This window comes from Syngnathoides biaculeatus, chromosome 4, assembly GCF_019802595.1.
Source record: "Syngnathoides biaculeatus isolate LvHL_M chromosome 4, ASM1980259v1, whole genome shotgun sequence".
NCBI lineage: Eukaryota > Metazoa > Chordata > Actinopteri > Syngnathiformes > Syngnathidae > Syngnathoides > Syngnathoides biaculeatus.
The window spans coordinates 19,453,393-19,480,214 of record NC_084643.1 but is presented as its reverse complement, the minus strand read 5'-3'; the positions used below and the strand labels follow the sequence as shown (position 1 = coordinate 19,480,214).

The 26,822-nt window shown below is 40.2% G+C and overlaps 1 protein-coding gene across 1 annotated transcript in view; it reads left to right on the top strand.

Annotated features, from left to right (window-relative positions):
- Positions 1–1,374: 1,374 nt before the first annotated feature.
- galnt9 (polypeptide N-acetylgalactosaminyltransferase 9) overlaps positions 1,375–26,822 on the top strand; it is a 143,047-nt gene continuing 117,599 nt past the window's right edge. The window contains exons 1-3 of the mRNA XM_061815876.1: positions 1,375–1,713; positions 15,770–15,950; positions 24,875–25,041. Coding sequence (XP_061671860.1) covers positions 1,473–1,713; positions 15,770–15,950; positions 24,875–25,041 — 589 coding nt within the window. The 5' untranslated portion in view covers positions 1,375–1,472. The remainder of the gene's footprint in view (positions 1,714–15,769; positions 15,951–24,874; positions 25,042–26,822) is intronic.

Genomic DNA, 26,822 nt, shown 5'->3' with positions numbered 1-26,822 from the left:
TTCTCCAAGTATCTGGGTCTGCTTAAAGCATCAACATTTTTTTGTCCACTACGTTTGCATTTGCTTTAAACGATGTCAATGGATACATTTACGATAGAAAAAAAACTTCACGCTTCTCCATTCACCTATGTTTTCTGAACTCTAAGACACAGAGTATGGCATCCGTTGCAAGGCATGATGGGCAATCGGAAACCTATCCATTGGATGACAACCACTCCATGGTGAACACCACCTCTCACCCAAAGTTGACTGGGATAGACTACAGCTCACTCCCACATCTAATGTGGAAAGACCGGTTTAAAAAAATGTCTGGATGAATTGGTTCTAATATAAGTGACTGGAGCTTTTGCCATGGTGATATTATGTGACTATGAACTAGTATTAAAAAGTGCGTAAATATTTGGTTGTCTTTTTTTGATGCTAGGTGCATGATTTTTTTAAACTATTGTACACTGTATACCAGACAGTATACTGCGTACCATATACTGTATTACTGTACACAGCTCTCTTATGATTCCTCAACTCAACCACAACCACAGTAAACAAACTAAAAATCAAATAAAGACAAATGCTAAATTAATTCACGCAGGGGCAATGTAAACTTTGCATTCATATTTCTGTAAAGCGAGAATTTAAACAGGATCTGATCTCCCTTATAAGCAATCTGAACATTTCATTCACGCGAGCTGTTAACAGAACTAGACGGCTGCTCTGTCAGGTGGAACGACTTCTGCCGCTGATTTTGTGCTCCAAACCTAATCCAGCTCATGACTATTCATGCTCGAGCCTGCATGTGAACGTCAGGAGGCAGCGCATCGAGCTGTGAGGCTGCGTGGAAGAGAGACAGCATGTCACAGCTCTCCCACCGACGGGAAACCTTGTTGTTGCTTTTCGGGCGAATCGGCTGCCGCTTCAGCCTCCGCTAGGACCGCAACAAAGGACTGCACACAGAAAAGGAAGATGTCTTTTATGTATTTGTTACATTTTGAAGCATGTATCCATACAGCGGAATTAAGATGCTCGGTTTGATCATTTCACATACGGACAGATGGAGTCGTAGCAAGAGCGTGTTGTTGTTGTGTTTCTCCTTGAAGATGGACGAAACATATTGGGGCTGACCGAGTGGTGAGGTTCCACCATACGAGGGGAGAGATGCGTCGGAACCGCCGTGGGCTGTTTGAGATGATAAACGCGTCTCGTGGAATTATTTCTCTGCTGTAAAGCGCAAAGCCCTCGACGAGAAGCAAAGCTAAGATCTCGCAAACCGTGCGCCGCGCCTCGAAGTACACGTGCTGCCATTTGAACTGACCGTGGTACTGATCGGAACGCGCAGCTGCCCCCCGAGGAGCAACACGCGTTGACCTTTTTTTTTTCCCGGGTGGGAAGTCACCCTCCAGAAAGAACCCGATAGCGGACCAAAGACACATGAACAATTCGGACTCGGCGGAGTCAGCCCCACGCAAGTCACTTTCATGGCAGTGGCACGCAAAATCAAAACTTTGCTGACCGTCAACATTTTGGTGTTTTTGGGGATCATCTTGTTCTCGGTCTACTGCAGAATCCAGGACCGATCCGAGGAGTTCGTCCAGATCGGACGCGCTTCTGACCAGAGGCTGCGCGCCAGACATGGTAAAGTTACCAACTTGATGGACAGGCAGTCTATTCTGCAGCGGCTAGAGAGGCTGGAGGATGTCGTCTACAATCAGCTCAACGGTAGGGAGAAGAACAACGATCATCACTCTAGCAGCCACCTTTGCTGATATCATGCGGTCAATGTGAAAATCATGCATGATCTCATATAGCCTCATCTCCTTGGGAAGGCTTCGAATAATCAGTTAAAGTATGAAACAATGTGGAAGGACTTTGCTCAGAACAGAATATTGGTAAGCTAACAAAAGCATATGCATTTGACCGAACTGGCCAATTATTTGAACGCACCTCCTCTGACACATAAACTAAGCGACTGTAAACGTCTCGTAAGTTTCCTGTCGCAGGTCAGATCCTGTCAGTCGACAAAAAAAATTGCATATTTATGATCAAAATTATTTTAAAAATCATCAGACTTTACTTCTCCTCGTTTGAGTGTCATAAAAATAGCAAATAAATAAATACCTGTTCTGTATTAGACGTGTAAATTTGGAATATTTCTGAATAATGCAAATTGTTTTTTTAAATATATATACTGATCGTAAAATAATCTTGGGTGTTTAATAACAATATACATAAACTTGAATCCTGTAGTGTTGATGCAGTTCACACTGGCCACCAGTAGAGAGCACAAATATATCAACAGTACGTTATTTATTGGCTCCCTCCCTAAACCTGAAATACAAGAATGGAACCACAATAGTAGTGGATTTTAGGGTCTGCAACAGAGTCATAGGTTCTGGGTCTGAATCTCAGCTTGGGCCTTCTGTGTGTGGTTGATATGCTCACACTACACTTATGTGGGTTTTCTCTTGTCATCACAATTCCATCCTGCCATGCATTTTCTGAGCCGCTTATCCCCACGAGGGTTGCAGGAGTGCTGGAGCCTATCCCAGCTATTATTGGGCAAGAGATAGGATAGACCCTAAAACGGTTGCCAGCAAGTCGCAGGGTACATAGAGACACACAACCATTCACAATCATAATCATAATCATACCTAGATTACCAAGATTTCCCAGAGAAAACCCACGGAGGCACAGGGAGAACATGCAAACTCCACACAGGCTGGTCCGGGATTGAACCTGGGACCTTAGAACTGTGAGGCCAGTTGCTCCACTGTGCCACCAATCAATTTCTGCCAATTCCTCCCACTATGAAAAAAAAAAAAACACACATTAAAAAGTCTAAGTACTTTGTGCGAATAGAGAGTTGATAAATAGATATTAAAAAATAATTGGAAAATTGGCCATGATGATGCAACTGTTCTGTCTATTATCCTCAAAATGTGTGACACTAACAACATACAAATGCAGGTCTTATCGAGTGTAGTTTAACTGTATTTCACATTTCTGAATTGATATATTCAACACATGCTTTAGCACATTGGTCACATTCAACCTTTGCTTGTGATGGCTTTCTCTTCCAACATTTCATGAACATGCATGTTAGGTTCACTGAAGAATCAAGTCCATGTGCTAGTGTGAATGCTTGTTTGTGTATAAGTCTGATTGGCATGCAATATTCATTCATCATTACGAGGATAAGCAGTAGAGAAAATGAATGGATGGATGGATGGATGGATGGATGATGGATGGATGGATGGACAGACAGACAATGTCTGCCTGGAAACATTTACTTATGACCACAATTCCTTCAAGATTTTTCTTTTTAAAAGCAAACCCAAGAATATTCCGCATCCACAGGTCACCCCATTCCTCAATTTTGCAGACTTCTCATATTTGGGGAATAGCCACATTGAGAAGAGGATCTCCGAGTATCAGTGTTTATTACCATGTCCAGCGGCAATATGAAGTAATCGCCCATTCTCTCTGTTGTTTATTGCCTTGCAATGGCATGTCACAGTAGTTACACCAAGGTTCCATTAGATTTGAAGGACATAAACAAGTCTTGGAATCGGACTTCTGTTGGTTTCCTAATGGTGGGTAACCAGACTCAGACTCCCAACAAAAAGGAACAGTCAACATTTGTCAATAGCTCATTTTGCTGCACAAAGCATCAACATGAGGGTTATCATCTGCCAAGCTTAACTGCGAATGCCACCCCGTTTCGCTAATCAGATGAAAAGGTTTTAAGCTTGTTAACAAGCTTAGGAAGCAATGTTTTGACCTTAAGTAGTGCATCAAGGTCACCAGATATCTCCTCACTGCCTCATTTTTACTCTATGCACATATGATCAACTATTAATGCCAAAAGAATGTTGTTTGTTTGTGGGTGTGTGAAACGTGACGTACATGTCGCACTTTTCAGGTAGTTTATTGTCTTTTTTAACTTCAAACCCCAATTCCAATAAAAGTTGGGATGTTGCGTAAAATGGAACTAAACCATAAGACAATGCTTTGCAAGTCTTGAGTGGGGTTTGGATGTTCTCCCCGTGCCTGCGTGGGTTTTCTCCGGCCACTCTGGTTTCCTCCCACGTTTCCAAAAATATGCACTAATTGGAGACTCTAACTTGTGCCTCGGTGTGATTGTGAGTGCAACTGTTTGTCTCCATGTGCACTGCGATTGCCTGGCAACCAGTTCAGGGTGTAGCATGTCTGCTGCCAATTGACAGCTGGCATAGGCTCCAGCACTCCCATGACAGTCGTGAGGATAAGCGGGTAAGAAAATTGATGGATGCATAAAATAAAGGTGGAAAGAGTATAGCCAGGGGTAGCTTGTTTCAGGTGGGTTAAAATAGAGTAGGCTGGAATAAAAATATCAAATTAATTTAAATATAGGCAAAATTTTTTTTTTCTTCATTCCAGATATTTTGTAGTCTTCCATTCATCCCAAAACCTTACCTCTTACAAAATAAAACATACCTTAGAACATTCAATGGTAGTCATATTTTATTTTTATTTTTCACCAAAAATTGATTTCCAGACTGTTACACAGCTTATTAATACATCATGTGCAGAGTTATTTGGCAAGTATTTTAATAATTTTCAAGCATATTTCACAAGTTAAAGCTTGATAAAGCTGAATGCTTGATGGGTTTTAACAAAGCAAGTTCTGTGTATTTGTGTCAAAAAGTAATGTGTGATATGTTTGGATAATTATGAGGCAGCATTTTTTCTTTAGGCAAAATGAGTCATAAAAGATATTCAATTAAATCAGAAAAGTTAAAAACATATATATAAAAAGTCTCTCAGCGGGATACAGCACTCTTGAAAAATCTAAGATACTCCAGTGTGTTCACAAAATCGTGACGCATTTTATTTCCAATACTCAACAGAGTCACAAGAAACGTTTTGAGCGAAAAAGACACAAAATTAACTGCCAAGGATTTGAGAAGAATCAAAGCTTGAAGATAATGGGAAACCATTATTCAAGTTCACAGTCTGTCATATTTCAGAACTGCAACCTACCTTGAATGCCTCAAAGTACATGATGTTCAGTGTTCAGAGACATGCCCAAAATACAAAATGCTGAAAAAAAAAGACAGAAGCTGAAGCCTCTACACTGGGCCAAGAAATATCTTAACTGTAAGTGTGAATATCTGATTTCTCAAAGGTTTTATGGCCTGATGACATGAGAGTGGCCAGATGGATAGGGCCGGTGGTGAATGACTAACGGACACAGAGCTTCATTTTTACTCAGATGCCAGCCAAGTTGGTCCAGGGTACTACTATGGGTGGGTATTATTAAAGATAAGCAGGTTGGACCTTTTCAGGTTGAAGAAGGGTTCAAAATGAAGTTTTAAAAGACACTTTCTTCAGGAAGTGGTACAGGAAGGAATCTGGATCTTATATATATATATATATATATATATAATATATATATATATATATATATATTATATATATATATATATATATATATATACATATATTTACGCAGGAAAATGGTCCATCACATGCATCCAGGTACTCTTCTCTGTGATTGGTTGGAAAAGGCTTGAAAGGTAAAAAACTGCTGACATGGCCCACTTCCTCACCTGGGTTCAGAACTTGTGGGTCGTTTTTAAAATGGAGATAAAACATGAAGGAAAACAGTAAACCTATCAAAAAATGTCTGTGATGCTGTGGCTTCTGCTGTACAAAAAATGATCAGCTGTAAATCAAGAAATGGACAAAATCCTTAGGTGGAAGTCTTATCACCATCATTAAAAATATGGTTGCTATATTGATGATTTCTTTTGGGAAAAATTTTGTTATTTTTAATTCTCAGTTATACAAATTACAATTAAAAAAAGTATGATTTAAAATGTGTTACTTGCATAATAATTCTGCACACCAATAGTTGGCAAATAGTTGTCCACATTGATATTCTTTTACTTTCTCAAACATGATTGTTTGAGGTTTATTCACATTTTTTGGTTATCCTAAAGCACTGTGGTTGCTGTTAATATATCTGTACACGTGTAGTTTCCTTCAGAAACTGTCAGTCTCTGACTAGTGACATGATAATGTTTTTGTTCTTGGACACCCATTCAGTAATTTAATAGGCATACTTTTACCAGTAAATTGTGCTCTTCAAACATCCACTAATGAGCAGGTGTGACAATATAGTGCCACCTTGCATTGTGCCCATGATACATGCACTGCCATACTTCAAACAATCTGCTTCAGATAAATCTGTCAGTTACAGACATTGCCATGAGTTTTGGGCTCCATAATTCATTCAACATGTAATCCCAATTTTTTTTTATATTTTTTTTAATATGAACATAGATAGTGATCTGGATAATTTAAAAGACTATTCAAATTGTATTGTCCAAACTTCAATAGGAGAAATTTTGAAATTAAAATGAGTGATTTATTCTTACATCTATGCATAAAAAAAGACCCTACAAATTCCCGCCAACCCAAAAATTTTTTACACCATGTAATAAATATAATCTCTGCTAATATTTTGGTGTTTTGCAATGTGAGACGCCATCATGAATTTGGATCTCATAATGCACGAGAGCATGAATTCATGAGAACTGACAGGTGAATGGTGGCAAAATGGGGTGGAGACAGAGTAAAAACATTTTGTAAAAAAAAAAAAAAAAGAAGCAAAATACCTACCAACAATAGTTCTGAAATGTAGGAAATCGGAACCACAACCCCTTTTTTCCATTTTCCATACCACTTGTCCTCCCTCGAGCCGCGGCTTTCCTGGTGCCTATTCTAGGTATCCTTGAGCAATAGGCGGGTTTGAACATAAACTGGTCACCAGCCAATTGGAGGGCACATATAAATAAACCACCGTTCGCGTTCACACCTGCGGGTAAGTTAGAGTTTCCAAATGGGATTGGATTGGATGTGGAAGGAAACCGGAGTCCCCGGAGAAAAAGTGGATTATTTTAATGGTTCTAATAATGTATGGTAGAAGAAATCACCTCTTCTAGCTGGTTATGTTATGGAGAGCGTCCAAATAAATCAGACATTGGAATTTGAATGCACTTAAAAAAATAAAAAAACATTAACACAGTAATTTAGGATCAGCAATTAACCTAGGAAATTTTTTTGGGGAATGTGGAAGTTGGACAAAACGCATGACAGATAAACATTCGATAAAGTCTTCTTTTTTTGGAGTTCAAATTGTAATACTAACACAACGACAAGACTCAAAGGCTTTTGTAAACACACAATGGCAACCAGCCAATGGATGTACCCATATTCTTTTTCTACCTTGAACCAGCACTAGACTTGCAATTTTTTTGAGCCCACAGTTACATCGAGGTTCTTTTCATCAGCCATTTGTATAACTCTCTGGCCTTCTTTGTGTCTGAAAGTTCTGATACCCCGGGCACAGCTGGAAAACCCGATATACCTCTTATCTATAATGCCCAATTATAGCAAAGAAACCCATGCTGTTACTATTCCAAGAAAGCCACTGCATGATGAGAAAATGTCACACTTCCTTCTCCTCCACACCGACGTAAACTTGATGCTCTGACTGCATCTTAATGATGAAAATAACAGCGTGCATTGACACATTATGTATAGCTCACAATTGCAGTGCATTTCATTGCACAGAGAAGGCCGGGGAATGCTAGCATTAATCACATATATTCCAACCAATAAATGTAGATTAGGCTGTGCTTGAAAAACCAGTGTCAGACCCAGATAAGAGTCAATTCTCCTCAGCCTTGAGGAACGGGATAATGAATTCACTGGCTCACCTGCGTCAGCAGTCAGTCACTCTCAGTAATGAAATATGTTCTGAAGGAGCGACAAACACAAACCTGACAAAGGGCGTTAATGATAGTGTATGTTCAGCCACACATAAGAGACATCAAACACTTTGCTCCGAGGGCACATTTTGCCGGACACATGGGGGGACTTGTGTGTTTGTGTGCATGATCCCCCCAGGTCACCCCAGTTCCGACTCCTGTGACTGGAGGCATTGTTATCTTTATCCAATTTCAGCACACAGTCTGCAGTTTCACACCAAGTTCTGGTAATTCATGTTTCATGCATTTTTAACCAAACCAGACAGGATGGGGATGAAGCTCTTGGATCTTTAAAGGGCTGTTTTACTGGGTTACCCCTGTCTAATATTTTTTTTAAGAAAAAAGGTTTAGACAAACACAATTCCTTAGCCGTCGGGTTATTTCTCTTGATCGTTTCATTGTCTTTCGAGAACACTGTTGTGTCGTGCAAAAGTATTAGCCCCATTTCTGAACCAATTTAAATATCAGACAAATATCCCTTCATCCATTCTTAACACAATTTATCTTGCTCCCAGTTGTGGCAGTGCTGGAGCCTATCTTAGAAGACTTCTGGCAAAAGGGAGACTACACCCTGAACTGGTTGCCAGTATCTTGCGGGCATCAAAAAAATCAGAAAAAAGTAAACTTGAAATGTGATTTTAAAATGGCCATTCCATTAGGTAAGAAAAAAATATGTATATTCAAAGCTACATGGCTCTCTGTGAAAAAGTAATGGCCCTGTAAAAATAATCACTGGTTGGGCCATCCTAAGCAGCAACAACTGAAATCAAACGTTTTCAATAACTGTCAACTGTACACAACTGTCTTTTAAATCTATGTGGAGATGGTTCTGTCCACTTTTCCTTACAGAACTGATTTAATATAGTTGAAATGGAGGGTTTTCGAGCATAAACGACCCTTTAAACATCATGACACTGCATTTCAATCCGATTCAATTCAAGACTTTGAACAAACCACTCCATAACCTTCAATTTATTTTTTAAGCCATTCAGACGGTGACATGCTAGTGCGTTTTGGATTGATATCCTGCTGCAGAAACCGAGTGCACGTCAGCTTGAGGTCACAAACTGATACCTAACATTCTCCTTCAGGATTTTCTGTTTAAGAGTAGAATTTGTGATTCCATCAATCACAAGAACTTGTCAAGGTTCTGAAGAAGCAATACAACCCAGGAGCATCACACTACCATCACAATGTTTGATTATTTGTAGGATGTTCTTGGTGAAATGTTGTGTTACATTTTTGCCAGATGTAACGAGACACAGTTTCCAAAAGCTCATATTTTATCGAGTCAGTCCATATAATAGTATGATTTGTATATTTTTTGATCAGCAATGGCTCTCGGCATGGAATACTGCCATAGATGCCATTTATGCCCAGTCTCTTCCTTGCTGTTGTGTAATGAACACTGACCTTAACTGAGGCCATGGAAGCCTGTAGTTCTTTAGAAGTTCCTTTGTGGCCTCCTTAATGAGTTCATAATTGTTCCAAAATTACTGCATTTGACGTTAATGGCCCCGACAACGCGAAACTGCAAGGGCGTCGGTGGAAATTCAACTACTTTGGGTCAAAGAAAAAGAAGAGGAGGAAACCGGATTTGTTGGCAGAAGAGGTATGCACAGAGCTGACAACTGAGTGTAGGGACTTTCAATGTTGGGACTATGACCGGAAAAGCTCAGGAGTTGGTTGACATGATGATTAGGAGAAAGGTTGATATTCTGTGTATCCAAGAGAGCAGGTGGAAAGGAAGTAAAGATAGAAGTTTAGTAGCAGGGTTTAAATTATTTTACCATAGAGTAGATGGGAAGAGATGTATTATGTAGGACTGAATGTTAATATCCCTCTATTCATGCATAATTTGACTCCAATGAGGCTCTGTGGGATGTTCAAATAAGTGCTGGCACCCTACGGGTTATCAAGTGGGCTTCCTTTCGTCATCAAGTGTTTCGCTGATAGGCCCACAACACTCTCATCAGGGTTCAGCAGTGAATCCCAGTGTCCCAGGTTCACCCCCTATGTGCCATCAAATCTCCTGAAGGCCCAATTGGGGTCTTTCCTCTTTATCCACAGCCACTAGTTGGCCTTTTCCACCACCTTGGAGAGATCTCTGACTGCCTGCGGATGGGCCTTCCCTCGGACTCACATCTCTCTGAGTAGCCTGGATGTTGAAGAGGCTACAAACCTTCTGCAGCAAACTTCCACCAGCCATACCTCTGCTCTCCAACCTTGCTGTTACACTTTGGCCACAAGTCCTGCATACCTCAGCTGCCTTCCTACCTTCCACTCATACGCCTCCTCGACTGCCCCCTCCCAAGGCACTGTGAGATGCAGACCAAAACACTTGATCTGGTCGTAGGGTGGTCGTTTTAATCTCAGATGGAAAGCAGGGCTTCTTGTCCAGGTCTGCCAGCAGTTTCCAGTCTTTTGCACTGCCCAGCTGTCCGCTGTCTGGTGGCTTGTGAGTGTGGATGTTTTGGCTTCCCCCTTCCCGAACAAACAGCCTTTGTTCCCAATTGGCTGGCAGGGTGGGAGGGCGTTCACCCTCATCCCATGGTTCTCTAGAACACCAGCGAGACACTTCAGCACTTGGTTGTGCCGCCAGGTGTAACAGCCTTGAGTAAGGCAGGTATTGCAACCAACCAGGATGTGCTTCAGTGTTGCAGGACTTAGGCATAACAGGTACTTGGGATCTTTTGCATACCACTGGTTTAGGTTTGTGGGAGAAGGCAAGACGTCATATACAGTTCTGATGGTAAAGCTTGCCCATAATGCCTCCATCTCCCACAGCTCTTTCCAGGTGAACTTCCTTGCCTCCACTCCTTCCCAGGCCAACCACTGCCATTGCTTCGCCTGCAACACAGCTTGGGCGCACTTTTGTGCATCCTCTTCTCGACTTACCTCCTGAACCACCAGCTTGCCCTGCTCAATGGATTAGGAGAAATGGAGTAGGGGTAGTTGTAAAGGAAGAGCTGGCTAAGAATGTCTTGGAGGTGAAAAGCATACCAGATCAAGTGATGAGGCTGAAATCTGAAATTGAGGGTGTTAAATATAATATGGTGAGCAGCTATCCCCCACAGGTAGACTGTGACCTAGAGATGAAAGAAATTCTGGAAGGAACTAAATGAAGTAGTTCTAAGCATCCTAGACAGAGAGAGAGTTGTGTTTGGTGCAGATTGGACATGTTGGTGGAGGAAACAGGGGTGATGAAGAAGTGATGGGTAAGTACGGCATCAGGAAAGAAACTTTGACGGTCAGATGGTGGTGGACTTCGCAAAAATGATGGAATTGGCAGTGGTGAAAACCTTTTTCCAGAAGAGGCAGGAACATAGACTGACCTACAAGAGTGGAGGTAGTAGCACGCAGGTGGATTATATTTTGATTAGACAATGTTATCTGAAGGAGGTTACTGACTCTAAGGTAGTGGTAGGGGAGAGTGTAGCTTGACAGCATAGGATGGTGTTGTGTAGGATGACTCTGGTACTGGGTAGGTAGATTAAGAAGGCAAAGGTAGAGCAGAGAACCACGTGGTGGAAGCTGATAAAGGAAGAATGTTGTGCGGCCTTCCAGAAAGAGATGAGACAAGCTCTCGATGGACAGAAGAACCTCCCAGAAGACTGCACTACTACAGCCAAGGTGATCAGAGAGACAGGCAGAAGAGTACTTGGTGTGTCTTCTGGTAGGAAAGGGGAGAAGGAGACTTTGTGGTGGAACCCCAAAATACAGGAAGTCATACAAGGAAAGAGGTTAGCGAAGAAGAAGTGGGACACTGAGAGGACTGAGGAGAGGCGAAATGAATACATTGAGATGTGATGTAGGGGAAAGTTGGCGGTGGCCAAGGCTAAACAAGAGGCATATGACGACATGTACACCAGGTTGGACACGAAAGAAGGAGAAAAGGATCTCTAGAGGTTGGCCAGACAGAGGGATATAGATGGGAAGGATGTGCAGGAGGTAAGAGTGATTAAGGATAGAGATGGAAATGTATTGAGTGGTGCCAGTAATGTGCTAAATAGATGGAAAGAATAGTTTGAAAAGTTGATGAATGAAGAAAATGAGAAGGAAGAGTAGAAGAGGTAAGTGCGAATTACCAGGAAGTGGTCATGATTATTAGTAAATGGAAAGTTAGAAAGGCACTGAACAGGATGAACAATGGAAAGACAGTTGGTCCTGATGACTTACCTGTAGAGATATGGAAGCAATTTAGAGAGGTGGCTGTGAACTTTTTGACCAACTTATTCAACAAAATAATAGTGGGGGAGAAAATGAATGGAGGAAAAGTGTGCTTGTTTCCATTTTTTAAGAACAAAGGTGATGTTCAGAGTTGTGGGAACTATAGAGGAATGAAGTTGATGACCCACACAATGACGTTATGGGAAAGAGAAGTCGAGAAATATGCTAGAATAGTACAGGACATGTATGACGGTAGCAGAACAATGGTGAAGTGTGCCATAGGTGTGACAGAAGAATTTAAGGTGGAGGTGGGACTGAATCAGGGATCAGCTCTGAGTCCCTTCCTGTTTGCTGTGGTAATTGATCGCTGACAGATGAGGTTAGACTGGAATCCCCTTGGACCATGATGTTTGCAGATGATATCGTGATATGGAGTAAAAGCAGGGAACAGGTGGAGGAACAATCAGAAAGATGGAGGCATGCACTGGAAAGGAGAGGAATGAACATTAGTCAAAGTAAAACAGAATATATGTGTGTGAATCAGAGGGGCGGAGAGAGAAGAGTGAGGCTCCACGGAGAAGAAATAGAAGGGTGGACGACTTCAAATACTTAGGGTCAACAATCCAGAGTAAAGATGAATGTGGTAAGGAAGTGAAGAAACGGGTCCAAGCAGGTTGGAACAGCTGGCGGAAGGTCTCTAGTTTGTTATGGGACAGAAGAGTCTCAGCTAGGATGAAGGGCAAAGTTTATAAAACAGAGGTGAGGGCAGCCATGATGTACGGATTAGAGACGGTGACATTGAAGAGACAACAGGAAGCCAAACTGAGGTGGCAGAAATGAAGATGTTGAGACAAAGTTAGAGCGAGCAAACTTAGATGGTTTGGACATGTCCAGAGGCGAGAGAGTGAATATATTGGTAGAAGGGTGCTAAGGATGGAGCTGCCACCCAAAAGAGCAAGAGGAAGACCAAAGACCCCTAACTGTGGCGAAGAAGAAGACGTTCATGGCTCTCTCTATGGATCGCTGGAACCCTTAAGCTTTAAAAGTGACTTTGGAACAATTTTTAGACGCCAATTACTTTATTTCTTGACTGTTCTTGTATTTGTTTGAATAGTGTCAATTTGTTGCATCTTTATTAGATTTTTGGCCAACTTGATTCTGTTACAGAGGCTCTCTTTGAGTCAGTTCTTGGTTGAAGAGGTCTGGAGGTAACAGGCTTGGGTCTGATCAGTGAAAATTAATCAGAATTTGTCATTAGCCACAATCATTTCATTATTTTACAACAGGGCGAATTACTTTTTCACACAGGGCCAGCCAGGTAACGTTAATTTGGATTATATTTGTCTGATATGTACATTTGTTTGAAGATCTTAAACATTAAAGTACAGAAATTGTGCAAAAATATAATAATTTAAGCAGGGGACCAATACTTTTCACAGCACTGTATGTGACTTTTGAACCTTTTATTTTGGCCCTCATCCCACAATGGAATTTCTTCACTCATGTCGCTGAAGAAAAGGGCAGGGGTTAGTCAAATACAAGAAACAAACAAAATCGAAAGCTCGCATGCAATGTTTCGCTTCCAAGTCTTATACATACAGAAATAGAGAGGCCCTCCCCTCTCATGTCGTTGGCTCCGGAGGGTATCTGTGTTGTATTGTGACACGATTGCGATGTCAGATGGCTGCACTGTGAATCAAGAGCCCCACCCATAATTGTCAAAATGCCACCACTTTGAGTGGAGCAAGGCATTCTTAATTCCTCTCCTGGGAGAAGCTTCAGTGGCACCATTATTTCAAGGCCATCTGAATATGGTGATTGCACCACAGTAGATGGTGCATTAGTACGCGTTATTTATTGTGTGCATGCAGATCTTTTTTTTTTTCATTTTTTTCAAGCTAATAGTTTATTGTAGAACACCAGAATCTCAAGGTGGAAGAGCTATGTTTTACATCATCCAAAATATTCGCAACAGCTCTCTATGGTGCAGTTCACCAATTCACACTTCTCAGCAAAATCCATCCAGCCATCCATTTTCTGAGATGCTTATCCTCACGACGGTTGCAGGAGTGCTAGAGCCTATCATCGGGCAGGAGGCGGGGTAACACCCTTAACTCGCAGGGCACATAGAGAGAGACAACAGTTACACGCACAATCACACCAAAGGGCAATTTAGAGTGCCCAATTGGTGCATATTTTTGGAATGTGGGAGGAAACTGGAGTGCCCGAGAAAACCCACCTAGGTATGGGGAGAACATGCAAATTCCACACAGGCAGGGACAGGATTTCAACCTCAGTCCTCAGAACTGTGAAGTCAACCCTAACCAGTAGCAACACCGCACTGCTCCTAAGCAAAATAACAAATAGATTGTTGAAGTATTACAATTCTGACAGTGTCAGTAAAGGCTGATCATTATATTCTTTGTGAAGATAGAGTTTTTGACAAAGCTCTTGTATTGGGTATCAGATTGTTTTAAGTGACACTATTGTGGCTGACAAATGTATAGTTTTAGTCAAATTTCCAAAGCATTAGGAAAAATGGATACTTGTTCATGACTGTCTTGCTGGACCACTTACTCCCTCTCACCTCTGAAAAATGTCACAGCACCAAGTGATGTCTGTTCATCATTGTCATGATGAGTCACCTTAATTGGTGTAGAGGCATTTTTTAAATCTGAAATATAATATCCCATAAATAATTCCGTCAAACTGAAGAAACAATGTTTTAGGCTTGGTAGATTCCCAAGGACTCAGAATCATCAAGAAAAAAATATGTACCTAGGGATCTGACTTGGGTTCAAAGAACCTGCATGGATCAAGTCCTGATTTAGAGACTTTCTCATTCACTGTCTTGTTGGTGCTGGACACTGCCTCTAAAATGCATTTACGATCACAGATTCAAAGATGTAATGGAACATCTGGTGTTGGGTTAAAAATTGCTCTAAAAATGTTTTTGATCATTACATGGGAGTTAAAGCTGAAAAAGCATTTTTTCTGAAGTGGTAATATCCCTTCAAGTTCCTATATTTTCAATACAATGGATTTCAATTTATACTCAACGCATGATACGTGTGTAACGTGGAAGCATAACCATCCATAAAATGACTAAATGTTGCAGGTTTCAACTTTTGTAATGCTATACAGACCACACAGATGATGTCGAATTTCGGCAAGACATTTATAGCTACTGACTCGATTTATAATCATGATTATAAAATTATTATTTTGTTCAAGGGAAGTCCTCTGCACCTTTCACTATACTGTAGGCTGTACTTTACCATGCGTACTTGGTAATTAAATCACAGATCTTGATAGGTATTGTAGGACATCCAAATGTAATGGATTAAGTGTTTTTGTTTTATCCTCATTGTGGATTGTCAATACCCCAAGTAACCACTGATAATCATAACCTTAATATGTACAGCTGTTGCCATTTTAGTTCTCTTTTCACATGACATTCTGAGCATCAATCAGTCATCATTCATGCATCAGTTCTTCTTTCCACAATCCGGATTGGCTTTTATACAACTGTCTCTCACAGTTTCTCCTCTGCTCAGTCATGTCCTTGTCCAAGTGAGTGTTTTGCGGCTCTGTTATTGGCAGACAGTGTAACAATGCCCTCCGGATGGGGCCTTGGTGTATTGAAGCTGCTACTGCCCTCTCTGCATCCTGCCATGAAATGTCAATCCCCTGCCTTTCCATGTGCACTTATTGTTCACCTACTGTAAATCTGTCCACCTTGTGTGCATTTGCTTCTCATCCTGTGTCATTTTTTTTTTCTGTGGCAGGTTTAGCAAAGCCCATTGGGTTAGTGGAGGGTCCCGGAGGACTCGGTCAAGGGGGAGCTGCCGCCTCGCTTGGAGAGGACAGCCGCGACGCCGAGGGGAAGTATGAAGAGTATGGCTACAATGCTCAGCTCAGTGACAGGATTTCCCTGGACAGGAACATCCCAGACTACAGGCCTAAAAAGTAAGTGCATTGTCAGTTTTCTAGAATGTGCACTGTCCCTCCATCTCCAACTCAGCAACTGCTGATCTGATGTTTAATTAGAGACGAGCTGGATTCCAGCATCACTTAAAGGTCTTCATAATTGTAAAAACACAGAAAGAAAACTCTACAAAGAATACTTCTATTATTTATGGTGCCATCCTTATTGAGCTTTACAACTCTTCTGCTGTAAAATGTACATTTTCAAAGCAACATTGTGCTGTACGTTGTTTTACTTTTAATTAATATAATTAATTCTTTCCATCTCATTTATCTTCTTGCCAAAAACAAGATGTCCCTTCACGCTGCAGGTGGGTTGCAGATGGAATGTTGGATGAATATAATACAAAAATTCAAATTGAACCTTGTAATTGTAAAAGGTTTCCTTTAGGACGTTCTTGCACAGTGGGTGGTTTATGGCGATAATTATGTGCAGGCTGCCCTCAGCTTCTCATTGGGATTGTATGTGTTACAAACCTGCCTAAATTGCAAATTGTGCTGGAACTCACTTGTTTACTACAGAAATAATTTAGCTGTATGCCAGTCACCGTTTTCTTGTTTAAGGCCACATTTGTGTCAAGTATGGCTAATCCTAGTTAAGAAACAATCATAAGTAGGTACTGCAGACTGATTAGTGTGTCCCTTAAGAGTACACCTGGTCAACATAAATTATGATGCAGCCGATGAAGGCAAGTGCAGACACAGAGCAAATAGAACTATATATCCAGCACATTTCTTTTCAGGCCCAGAACAACTAGTTTCTGTGTTTCTTACCTCTAGTTTGTGATTTGAAAGGCAAATCTAGTTACCCAGTCAACAGAGAACAAAAGAAAATTACATTAAATACTCGGTTCTTGGACGTTCCTGTTCTCGAATAAATCGGTTTTTGAACGAAAATTTCAAGATTTTTTTGGTTGTGATTTGAACGAAAATCCAGTAATCAAACACCCCCAAAAAATCCGGAAATAACATAACGCGTGCGGCCTGACCAGCTGACCCACGACGGTCTTTGTTATTGTGTACAACAGCCCCTGTCCTATTGAGGACTTTTAACCCCAAATCATGGCTCTAAAGAAGTGTCACTAGATCAGTTCTTTGTACTTTTGTTAATAAAAAAAAAACTGGGGGCCGAGTCGCAACAGATACAACAATGCACGACCAGCCGAGCCTACTCTACCACTATAGCATATATTTTAAGCAAAAAATAAATATATTTCTTAAATGATTTCGTTATGTAAAGTATTTAAATTATACATGCATTTCTACTATGCAGTTTACTATCAGGAAAAGCTAAAAAATGCTTTAAAAAGCAATTTTTTTTTTTAGGCTTGGAACACATTATTTCTTTTTGCATTAATTGTAATATCAAATCGGATTTCAAACAAATCACTTCTCGAACCACATTCCTGAACGGATTGTGGTCGAGAAGCGAGGTTGTCCTGTACTTTAAACAAACATAAACTCAGCGTAAATGAAACAACAAGGCCATGGTATTCCTCTCATAAGAGACTCAATGGTCTCTTGGCAAAAGGTCATTTTTCTAATTAATGATTTAAACTACTTAAGATGCTTTGATGCAGGGTTTGATGCATATTCTTTACTGAAAGGAAATATTATCACACAGTGTCAAAGAACAATGTGAATGTAGGATGTGACACTGATTTGGAAGCCGAGAGAGACTTCTGAGATTTGTAGTGGAGGTAACAATACTTCATTCACATTGCTTTATTCTAAGGGGGAAATTGTCAAGACTGGAGGCGAGAGAAGGGCAAGTAAAAAAAAAACTTGTTAATTAATAAAGTCAGCAGAGAGTGCTCCTGGACTAAAGAGGGTTGTAGAGAATTATTTTTTAATTGTCTTTACCCTTCCCAAAAAGAATAAATTAAAAATGTTTTTCCGACACCAAGGAAAAGAGGGTTTGGTATTTGTTGATATGGTGGCTTCTGCTATCAAATTGCATCTACCTGTACTTTGTTCTGTTTAATGGTAGTTACATTGAAGTGCCGCTCTTCCTCATATACAGTAGTTCTTCCCATTTGAGCTGTTAAAGCATTTTTTTTAATTGCACCGTTCAAGATACAAAGAAACGAGCACACTCAAAACAGGTGAAAAAAAAAAATGTAATTTGAAATCCTCTCATGCTCTAATATACTAATTATGAGATCGCGACACATTCTCAAAGTATCAAAACAAACACCGTGGAGTGGATATGGTTCACTGTTTCCCGCACAACCAATTTTGGTTGTCTTTTTTTTTTTTGGTCAATGTGGTTGTTAGCTGAGTTTTTTTTTTATCAGTCAGTCTCACCACGTTTAACTTGATTTTCCCTCATTCCTAAAACATGCATATTATGCAAATTGAATCGCTGAATTGTCCACAGGTGTGAATATGAATATGAAAGGTTGGTGTCCAGTCTAAGGCTACATGCCCTATCTCGGCTAGAGTCAACTACCTTAGGTTTCATGAGCCTAGTAAGGACAACTCGGAGAGAAAATGGATGGAAGTATTGTTTTGATCAGCGATTTTGCCTCATGGTGACCACATAGCTTCTTCTGTTAAATTTGTCTTTTAAATGTAATAGAGGAGTGGATCGAACCATGACTGGAATAATTACTGTATACGCTTTTCACAAAAGCATTTAAACTCAATTTCACTGGCCACTTACCTGTATTTCTCTTTTGCCCTTCACATCCAGACAAGACACCAACAGGGACTTAAATGGGCTCTACTTGTTGTCCTTGGGCCCTTGACCTTGTTCTGATAATGGCTTTTTGGGGCCGTGGTAGGAAAAGACAATAAATGGTGACAAGATGATAACATTACTAACGTGCATGCAACAAAAAATAACGGCACAGTCACATATGGGAAAATTCATTTTCAAATACTTAATATTTCATTTGCTTTTCACTTGAAAGTTCTTCCCTTCCGGTGTTAGACACATTCACACATCTGTGAATTGAGTGAAAATATTTCATTTAAATGGAATAGAATACAATTGGCCTGCCTCCCCCAAGAGGTTTTGACATGAAGTTGTCTTTGTGTCGGAGGTTAATAACCAGTCAAGGGGATGGCTGATACTAAGGAAAAGGCTAATACTGTATAAGGATGTGAAATGGATTGAAATGTATGTATATCCTGTCACAAAACCTTTGCTCATTACAGTAATAATGAATATCTCAAATGGATTTTAGGGAGGGTGAACTAAAGAGTTTTTTTTTTTTTCCTTTGAGGGAGTATTTATGGTTTGGAAGGCTACCATGATGCATTTGTTTAGTTTAATGTTGAAATCAACAGCATGTACAACTAACTGTGGGGGAAAAAGCCAAAGCCAACAGTCGGGACTGCAAGCTGGAGTAAATGGAGATGGTGGACATTCTGTATCTTGAAAATACATCTTAATCTGGGATTCTGTTTCTGACAAAGCTTGATCTTGGTCAAATTATGAGTACTGGCCATTGGGCTCAGGTCCTTTTAAAATGAATTAGTCAATCACTCATTCTGTTATAGTTTTACAGGACTTCCTGACAACTGCAGACAGGTATAAGTGAAAAGGTTTACCAATGTCCTAGATTGGGTCCGATAACTAGGAAAGGTAGCAACAATGGGAGTGGATGGTCTCACAATTCAAATCTAGTCTTCCTCTTTATGTCATCCAAAAGAAATAAATCTGTGGCTCATGTGAGAGTTCTATTGATTCATTAACTAATAACTCCCTGCAACAGAGAGGAAATATATGTACAGTATATTTTTTGTCTGGCACTTTTGCAAGGCAAAAAAGCCCCTGAGTGCCTTTGTGCCTGGCTCCGTAAATTCATATTGTGATGCAAAATGTTCCCAATTCAAACTCACTTGCAGATTTGTCATTGTATTTATACACTTGGTAGGACTGATTGAGGGAGGCCATCGAGAGAGCTATAAGAGGGAACAAATGGAGATGCTGTGGGAGAGCATACGTGCATAAACACTGACTGAAATAATACACCGGAGAAGTATCAATCATGTTTATACTAAGAAGTTAGGTTGAAAGCATGGCTTGAAGTAGAGACGAATGGTGCATCCAAAGCATTCTCTTGCTGGCGAGACGTGGGCTGATTATTTTTGACTAGAGTACACTCAACAAACCTATATTTTGTTTTTCCACAAGTTATGCAGTACTTTTTGCTGTTCTGAAGACCCGGGTTCATTCGTCGCCCCGCCTGTTTGGAGTTTGCTTGTTCTCCCCGTACCTGCGTGTGTTTACTCTGGACGCTCCGGTTTCCTCCCATATCCCAAAAACATGCATTAATTTGACACTCTAAATTGCGCCTAAGTGTCATTGTGAGTGCAACTGTTGTGCCCTGCAATTGATTGGCAACCAATTCTGGGTGTTCCCCGCCTCCTGCCTGTTGACAGCTGGGACAGGCTCCACCACTCCCGTGACCCTTGTGAGGATAAGCAGATCAGAAAATGGATGGATGGATTGAATCCTTGTACTATTACAAAATTATAGTCCAATAGACTTGAAGTCTAATTTGATGATTTGCAAACTATTGAACCGGTAAGGACAGTTTTGTTTTGCTCCACGTTCTAGCTACTGTGACTCCATAAATGTTTTTCTTTCTAGTTTAAAATAGCTTACTTTCGCAAAGATCTATCACGGTAGACGGAAGTCTGTCAAATGCAGCCTTATGGGCACAAGCGGTGCAATCTGTTGGCCGATCCCAAGCCCGGATAAATGCAGAGAGTCGCGTCACGAAGGACATCCGGCACAAAACTATATCTGTCAACTGTTTCTGTCAGATGAAGGTGTTTTGCTGAGCCACCTGGCCTGATTTTAACCACTGAGGCGAAACCATCAGTTCTGTAATTCATTGGCTGTTAGCATAATCAGGATGCTTGGTAGAAAAGTGCCACCTGATGTTATACTCCTCTAAAACTGAAATGGCGTCAGGAGATTCACAACAGATATCCCAGGAATTTTGTCGAACTACAATAGTTTTGTAAAGAGAAATACAGTAATTGATTATGTATAATACGCACCCACAAAGTTGACCTCAAAATTCAGGAAAACCCTTCTACATATGTATAATGCATTTGAACTATTCATGATTTTGCTTTCATCCATACAAAATGTATTTCTTTTTTTTTTTAATATTCTGATGGATTTCGACGTGACTTTCCACAGTCATATTGAATCAATTACTAAAACTACCTTTTATCATTTGAAGAACACATCCAGGCTTGCATGTGTCAAGCAAACCAGGAAAAGTTTATCCATGCTCTTTTTTTTTTAATCTCATGTAGACTTGACTATTGTAATAGTCTTCTGACTGGGCTACCCAAAAAGGGCATTAAACAGCTCCAGTTCATTCAGAATACTGCAGCTCGGGTTCTGACCAGAACAAAGAGGTCAGAGCATATTACTCCAATTTTAAAGTATTTTCAATGGCTTCCAATTAGCTTTAGAATAGATTTTAAAGTTCTGCTACTGGTCTATGAATCACTAAATATCTTGGGTCCTGAATACATGAAAGAAATGCTTATGAAATATAAACCCATGAGAGCTCTGAGGTCAACACTAAGGTCAAATAGTGGCGTGCAAAGGTATGGTGATGTTTTACTTTTACTGTTTTAATTGTACTTTTTCATTTTTTTTATTTTTGTTTTTTGTTTTAAATGTTTTATTTCTTTGGATTTAAATCATGAAAAGCATATTGAGTTACTTTGTGTATGAAGTGCGCTGTGCAAGTAAATTTGCATGGCTTTGCTTTTTTATGAGCAGATTTTAGTGGAAAAATTATTCTTAACACACCCCACACCACAGGGCAACAGGTCACGATAATTGTTCAGAAGTCGCTGAAGAACAGGGATTTCTGGATCGTAAATAAGAGGCATTTACTGTGTGTATGATGATACGTTAGATTGTGATTCCCATGACCCCATTGCAGTGGTTTGGTGTTATGTATGAAATATGAATGTTTGCATCATGACTGTGTATATCGACAACAGACTCACAATGGCAAGAAATAGGAAGACATAAACTTAGCACCATGCTGAGATCCATCTGGTGTGTCCCCTCTCCTCTCCCATCCCACTGTTGCTTGTCATCACACTGATTTCCTATTTCAACAGAGCACCATCAGAATTGAAATAGCAAACATGTTGAAGCCAAAAAAAAGAAGACAATCACAGAAGTGTCAAGGGAACTGAATTTAGACTTTGATCAAGACAGCCAAGTTTATAAGTTGAATTATGATCACACAAATATCCATCACAGCCAGTTCATTCAGGCAGGTGGTGTCTACTTTGTCTCATGAGATACATTTTTAAATGTACATGTTTCAAATCAATTTCGGGATTCAAACACATATTATCTGTCAAGTGCTGATTCCCAAAATTCCACTTCTATGTCACATCTAATCTGCTACAGTATGATAAAGACTGATGAGTGAGACTGATACATTCTGACAAATCAATGTGTCAACTGCTCTTGCATTGATGGTTTCATTTGCTAAAAGCAAAATGGAGTTCCTCCTATAATTCGCCTTAAAGTCGATGAAAACACTTACAGAGCTCAGAGGTGACATTGCACTCATACTGTAGGTGTTTACACTTTGTACTTCTAGATTTGATGCTCTAATGCAGAGTGCACGTTTTTTTTCATTACGGATCTTTTTTAATAACTGCACATACAACATCAACTTCATTATTTCTACGTAATGACTCGGCACTGCTGAAAACGTAGTCTGAAGGAAATAAAATGAGTTTTTCAGCTACTGTGAGAGGAGCCTAATTGGAGCAATGTGGAAATGTTTGGACTTTGTTGTGTTGTTGTGTAACTTCACAGTATGCATGGAACTCATTGGAAGGCTTCTGGTCTGTCAAAACTTTTATTTGTCACTTCAAAATCAATGGTTAAGTGTGAAGAAAACGTTCTCAGCTGGAAGTGATTGGGAGCTCCGAAACAGAATGAGGGAATACTCGAGGTTGTTGTTTCAAGGATGAAGTGAAAAAACTTTGAGCACACATGGTTGCTCTACATTTTAGCAAGAGGTCCTGCAGGGGTCACACTCCAGGCAACTCTAACAACAGGACTAATTGTTTGCACAAAACTAAATGCAAGCAGCGGGGCCTCTGAGTTTTTGGCCACAATTTATAAAAGAAAATAAAAGGAGGCTGCAGTGAAAATTTGGTAGTTTAGTTCTAAGAGTTGCTGTCTGCCTCACAGTTCTGAGGACCCGGATTCAAATTCCCAAATGTGTGGAGTTTGCACGATTTCCCCATGCCTGCGTGGGTTTTCTCTGGGCACTCTGGTTTCCTCCCACAACCCAAAAACATGCTTTGTAGGTTGACTAAAGACTCAAAATTGCGAGTCGGTGTGAATATGAGAACAAATAATTGTTAATATGTACCCTGTGATTTGCTGGCAACCAGTTCAGGATCAATTCTGAGTACCATGAGAAAACCCACACAGGAATGGTGAGATCATCCAAACTCCAGAGAGGCGGGGCTGGGATTTGAACCCGGTCCTCAGAACTGTGAGGCAGACGTGATCACCAATTTTTCATCGTGCCACCACATTTACAACATTTTACCACAATTTGAATTATTGTCTACTATATTCTCTTTATTTACAGACAAATTTTCATTTTATCTTATGGTTTCAAAAAAAAAATTGTACCTCCAAAAATATCAAGTCTTTAGAATCAGTTCATTCAAAACTCCAGATCCTTTTCCAGAAAAAGGATGGGCTGGGGATGATGTCAGGCTAGAGGCCTTTGGAGCAGGTCAGTTGTGCTCGGGACCTCCCTGGTGTCTGTGCTGTCCACCTGTTTGGGTCCCAGCTGGACAGGCTTGCTCATTTCCACCACTTCTGGGTGGGAAGGGCTAACCATTTCTTAATGTGCAGGATCAGCAGCTCCGTGCACCAATTGACTAACATGCATGTAATATCATGTGCATTCGCTTATTATTTTTAAAAACACGCTGGAGAATTTAATTACTGGTGCTGGGATCACTAATAGCAACAGAGCTTATTCTAACATATCAACATAAAGGTTTATGCAGGTTTTCGGACAATTAAAAAAAAAAAAAAGAATTGCACTGTACCACTCGTCACGAGATAATTTTCCGCATATTCCTCCCCTCCCCTTTTGTGTCCTCACTAACATTGTTCTCTTGATTGGTTATTTTATGTCTTCACTGGATGTCCCCTCCACCCCAATTTTTTTTTTACAAATGCCTGTTGTAATATTATGTGTCTTATAATATGTAGACTATCTCGTTATTGTTTGGATTCTTACCCTTGGTACCATTGTCCACTCTGGGCCTCTGTCTGCCTCCTAAAACCCTTTTCCATTCAGCTACATTTTCAATAACATCAGAATAATAAAAAAATATAAATACAAAAATAAGCAAAGTATTTCAAACTCCCCCTTTGCACAGTGTTCCAGCACAAAGGCTGACAGATTCACCATTCTGCAGGGCCATGAAGCCAAATAGGTCAGGTTGAAGAAAAAAAAAAAGAAGAGGGGATGTTATGAGACCCCACTATGCATGTATTGGTAAAAGAATGCTGCAGCCGCTTCTGTTTCTTGAATACAACCAAGCTCTCCCTTAAAGCTTCATTTTTAAATAAATACAAAGATTTAATTTTACGGGAATTTAGTTTGATATATTTTTATGCTGTGCTAACACTGTTTTTGGCAGTTAAATATAGTTAAAAGAAAATGAAAATTAAAGAGAATGTTTAACCTTGTTTTTTAAAAAAATATTTTTATGGTCACTATCTTGGTTTGTCTCAACCCCGAGTCATGGTCTTTTCTTCGTCTCCCTGAGCTCTGGTCTCAAGCAAGTCTTGGACCAGGATTGTGTGGTCTCAAGCACAACACGAGCAAATGTCATTAATATTGAAATTATTTTTACAGGTGTAAGCAGCTGACGTATGCTGACGACCTTCCCCAAATCTCTGTGGTCTTTATCTTCGTGAATGAGGCTCTGTCAGTGATACTGCGCTCTGTCCACAGTGTGGTCAACCACACACCAACTCACCTGCTCAAGGAGATTATCCTGGTTGATGACAACAGCGATAGTGGTAAGCAGTAGCACAGCAACATCCTTAATTTCAGTAATACTCGGTTTCATATTTTTTCAATTTTTAATGTGTATTTAGCCATTTAAAAAAAAATGATTTGAGCAACTCTGATGTGGTTGGCATTTGTGTCTCCCAACAAAAAGGTTCAGGTTGGAAAATGGTTCGAAACTTGGTTGAAACCTTTCTGTGGGGGATTGTTGTCCCGTAGTTTGTGTGTATTTTTCCAGGTACTGTACTCTAACTTCCATCTACAGCTCACACGAGAGTCCAAAAACATATTTCTCGATTCTCTGAAGAATTAAGGACAGATGTTCTGTATACATCTGCTCTCAAGTAACAGCGCCCTGAAAAAGTACTGGCCCTTTCCTGATTTCTGTTAGGGTTAATGTGTTAATGTCACTCAGAGATCACACAAAGAAATACAAAATACAGTTTTCAAATGAAAATTACATTTATTAAGGCACAAAAAATATCCGAACCTTTCTGTATTCGGACCCTGAACCTAATAACAGGTTGTGCCAGCCTTGGGAGCAATCACTGAAATCAAGCATTTGGGATAATTGGCTATTAGTCTTTCACATCGCTCTGGGGGAATCTTGTCCAAGTGTTTGCTGAATTGTTTCAACTACGGCATATTGAAGGATTTTCTCGGAAGAACTGCCCGTTTAAGGTCATACCACAGCATCTTAATTGGATTTAAATCTGGACTTGGATGTGGCCACTCAAAAACCTTAATTTTGTTTTATTTAGTCATTCAGAGGTGGACTTGCTGGTGTGTTTCGGATCATTGTCCTGCTGCATGATCCAAGAGCCTTTGAGTTTGAGGGCACAAACTGATGGTTGGATGTTCTCCTTCAGGATTTTCTGGTACACAGCCAAATTTATTGTTCCATCAATCACAGCAACTTGTCCTAGTCCTGAGGGAGCAAAGCAGCCTGAGACCACCATGCTTCACTGTTCTTTTTATCAAAAGCTGTGCCATTTTTATGCCAGATCTATAGTACTGCAAAACTTCCAAAAAGTTCCAGAGTGGACTCATCAGTCCACAGAATGTTTCTCCAAAAGTCTTGAGGATGATCAAGATGCTTTTTGGCAAATGTGAGACAAGCCTTTGTATCCTTTGCTGACAGCAGGGGTTTTGCCTGGGAACTCACACATGGATACCATTTTTAGCTTTGTATGGAATTAAACCTGTAAAACCTAAACTAACCTTTTACCTAGTGTCTTTGTGTCATGAACACTGACCTTAACTGAGGCCAGCAAGCTCTGCATGTCTTTAGATGTTTGAGGGTTTTTTTTTTTTTTTTTGTGACCTCCTAGATGGATCGTCATCGCACTCATGGAGTAATTTTAGTTGGTTGTCAATTCCTGGGAAGGTTTGCCACTGTTCCCCAGCTCCATTTGTGGATAATGGCTCCGACAGTGGTTGCTGGAGCGCCAAAGCCTTGGAGATGACTTTGTAACCAATTTCAGAATGATGGATTTCAATAACTTTTTTTCCTCATTTCTTCTTGAATTTCTTCGGATCATGATGTATTGGTTCTTGAGTTCTTGTCACTGACTTCATGTTCTCTGACAGATTCTCTTTTAAGGGATTTCTTGATTCAACAAGTTAGGTTGGAACGAGGGTAGGGTGTAGCTTGTGAAATTGAAATCACTGTTTCCAAATTTTATGGTTAGTCACAGTGACTTTGCGATTTACCAAGGAGGGGGGGGGGGAATATTTTTTTTTACTGAGAGTCAGAAAAGTTTTTTTTTTTTTGTGCCTTAATAAAGTAAAT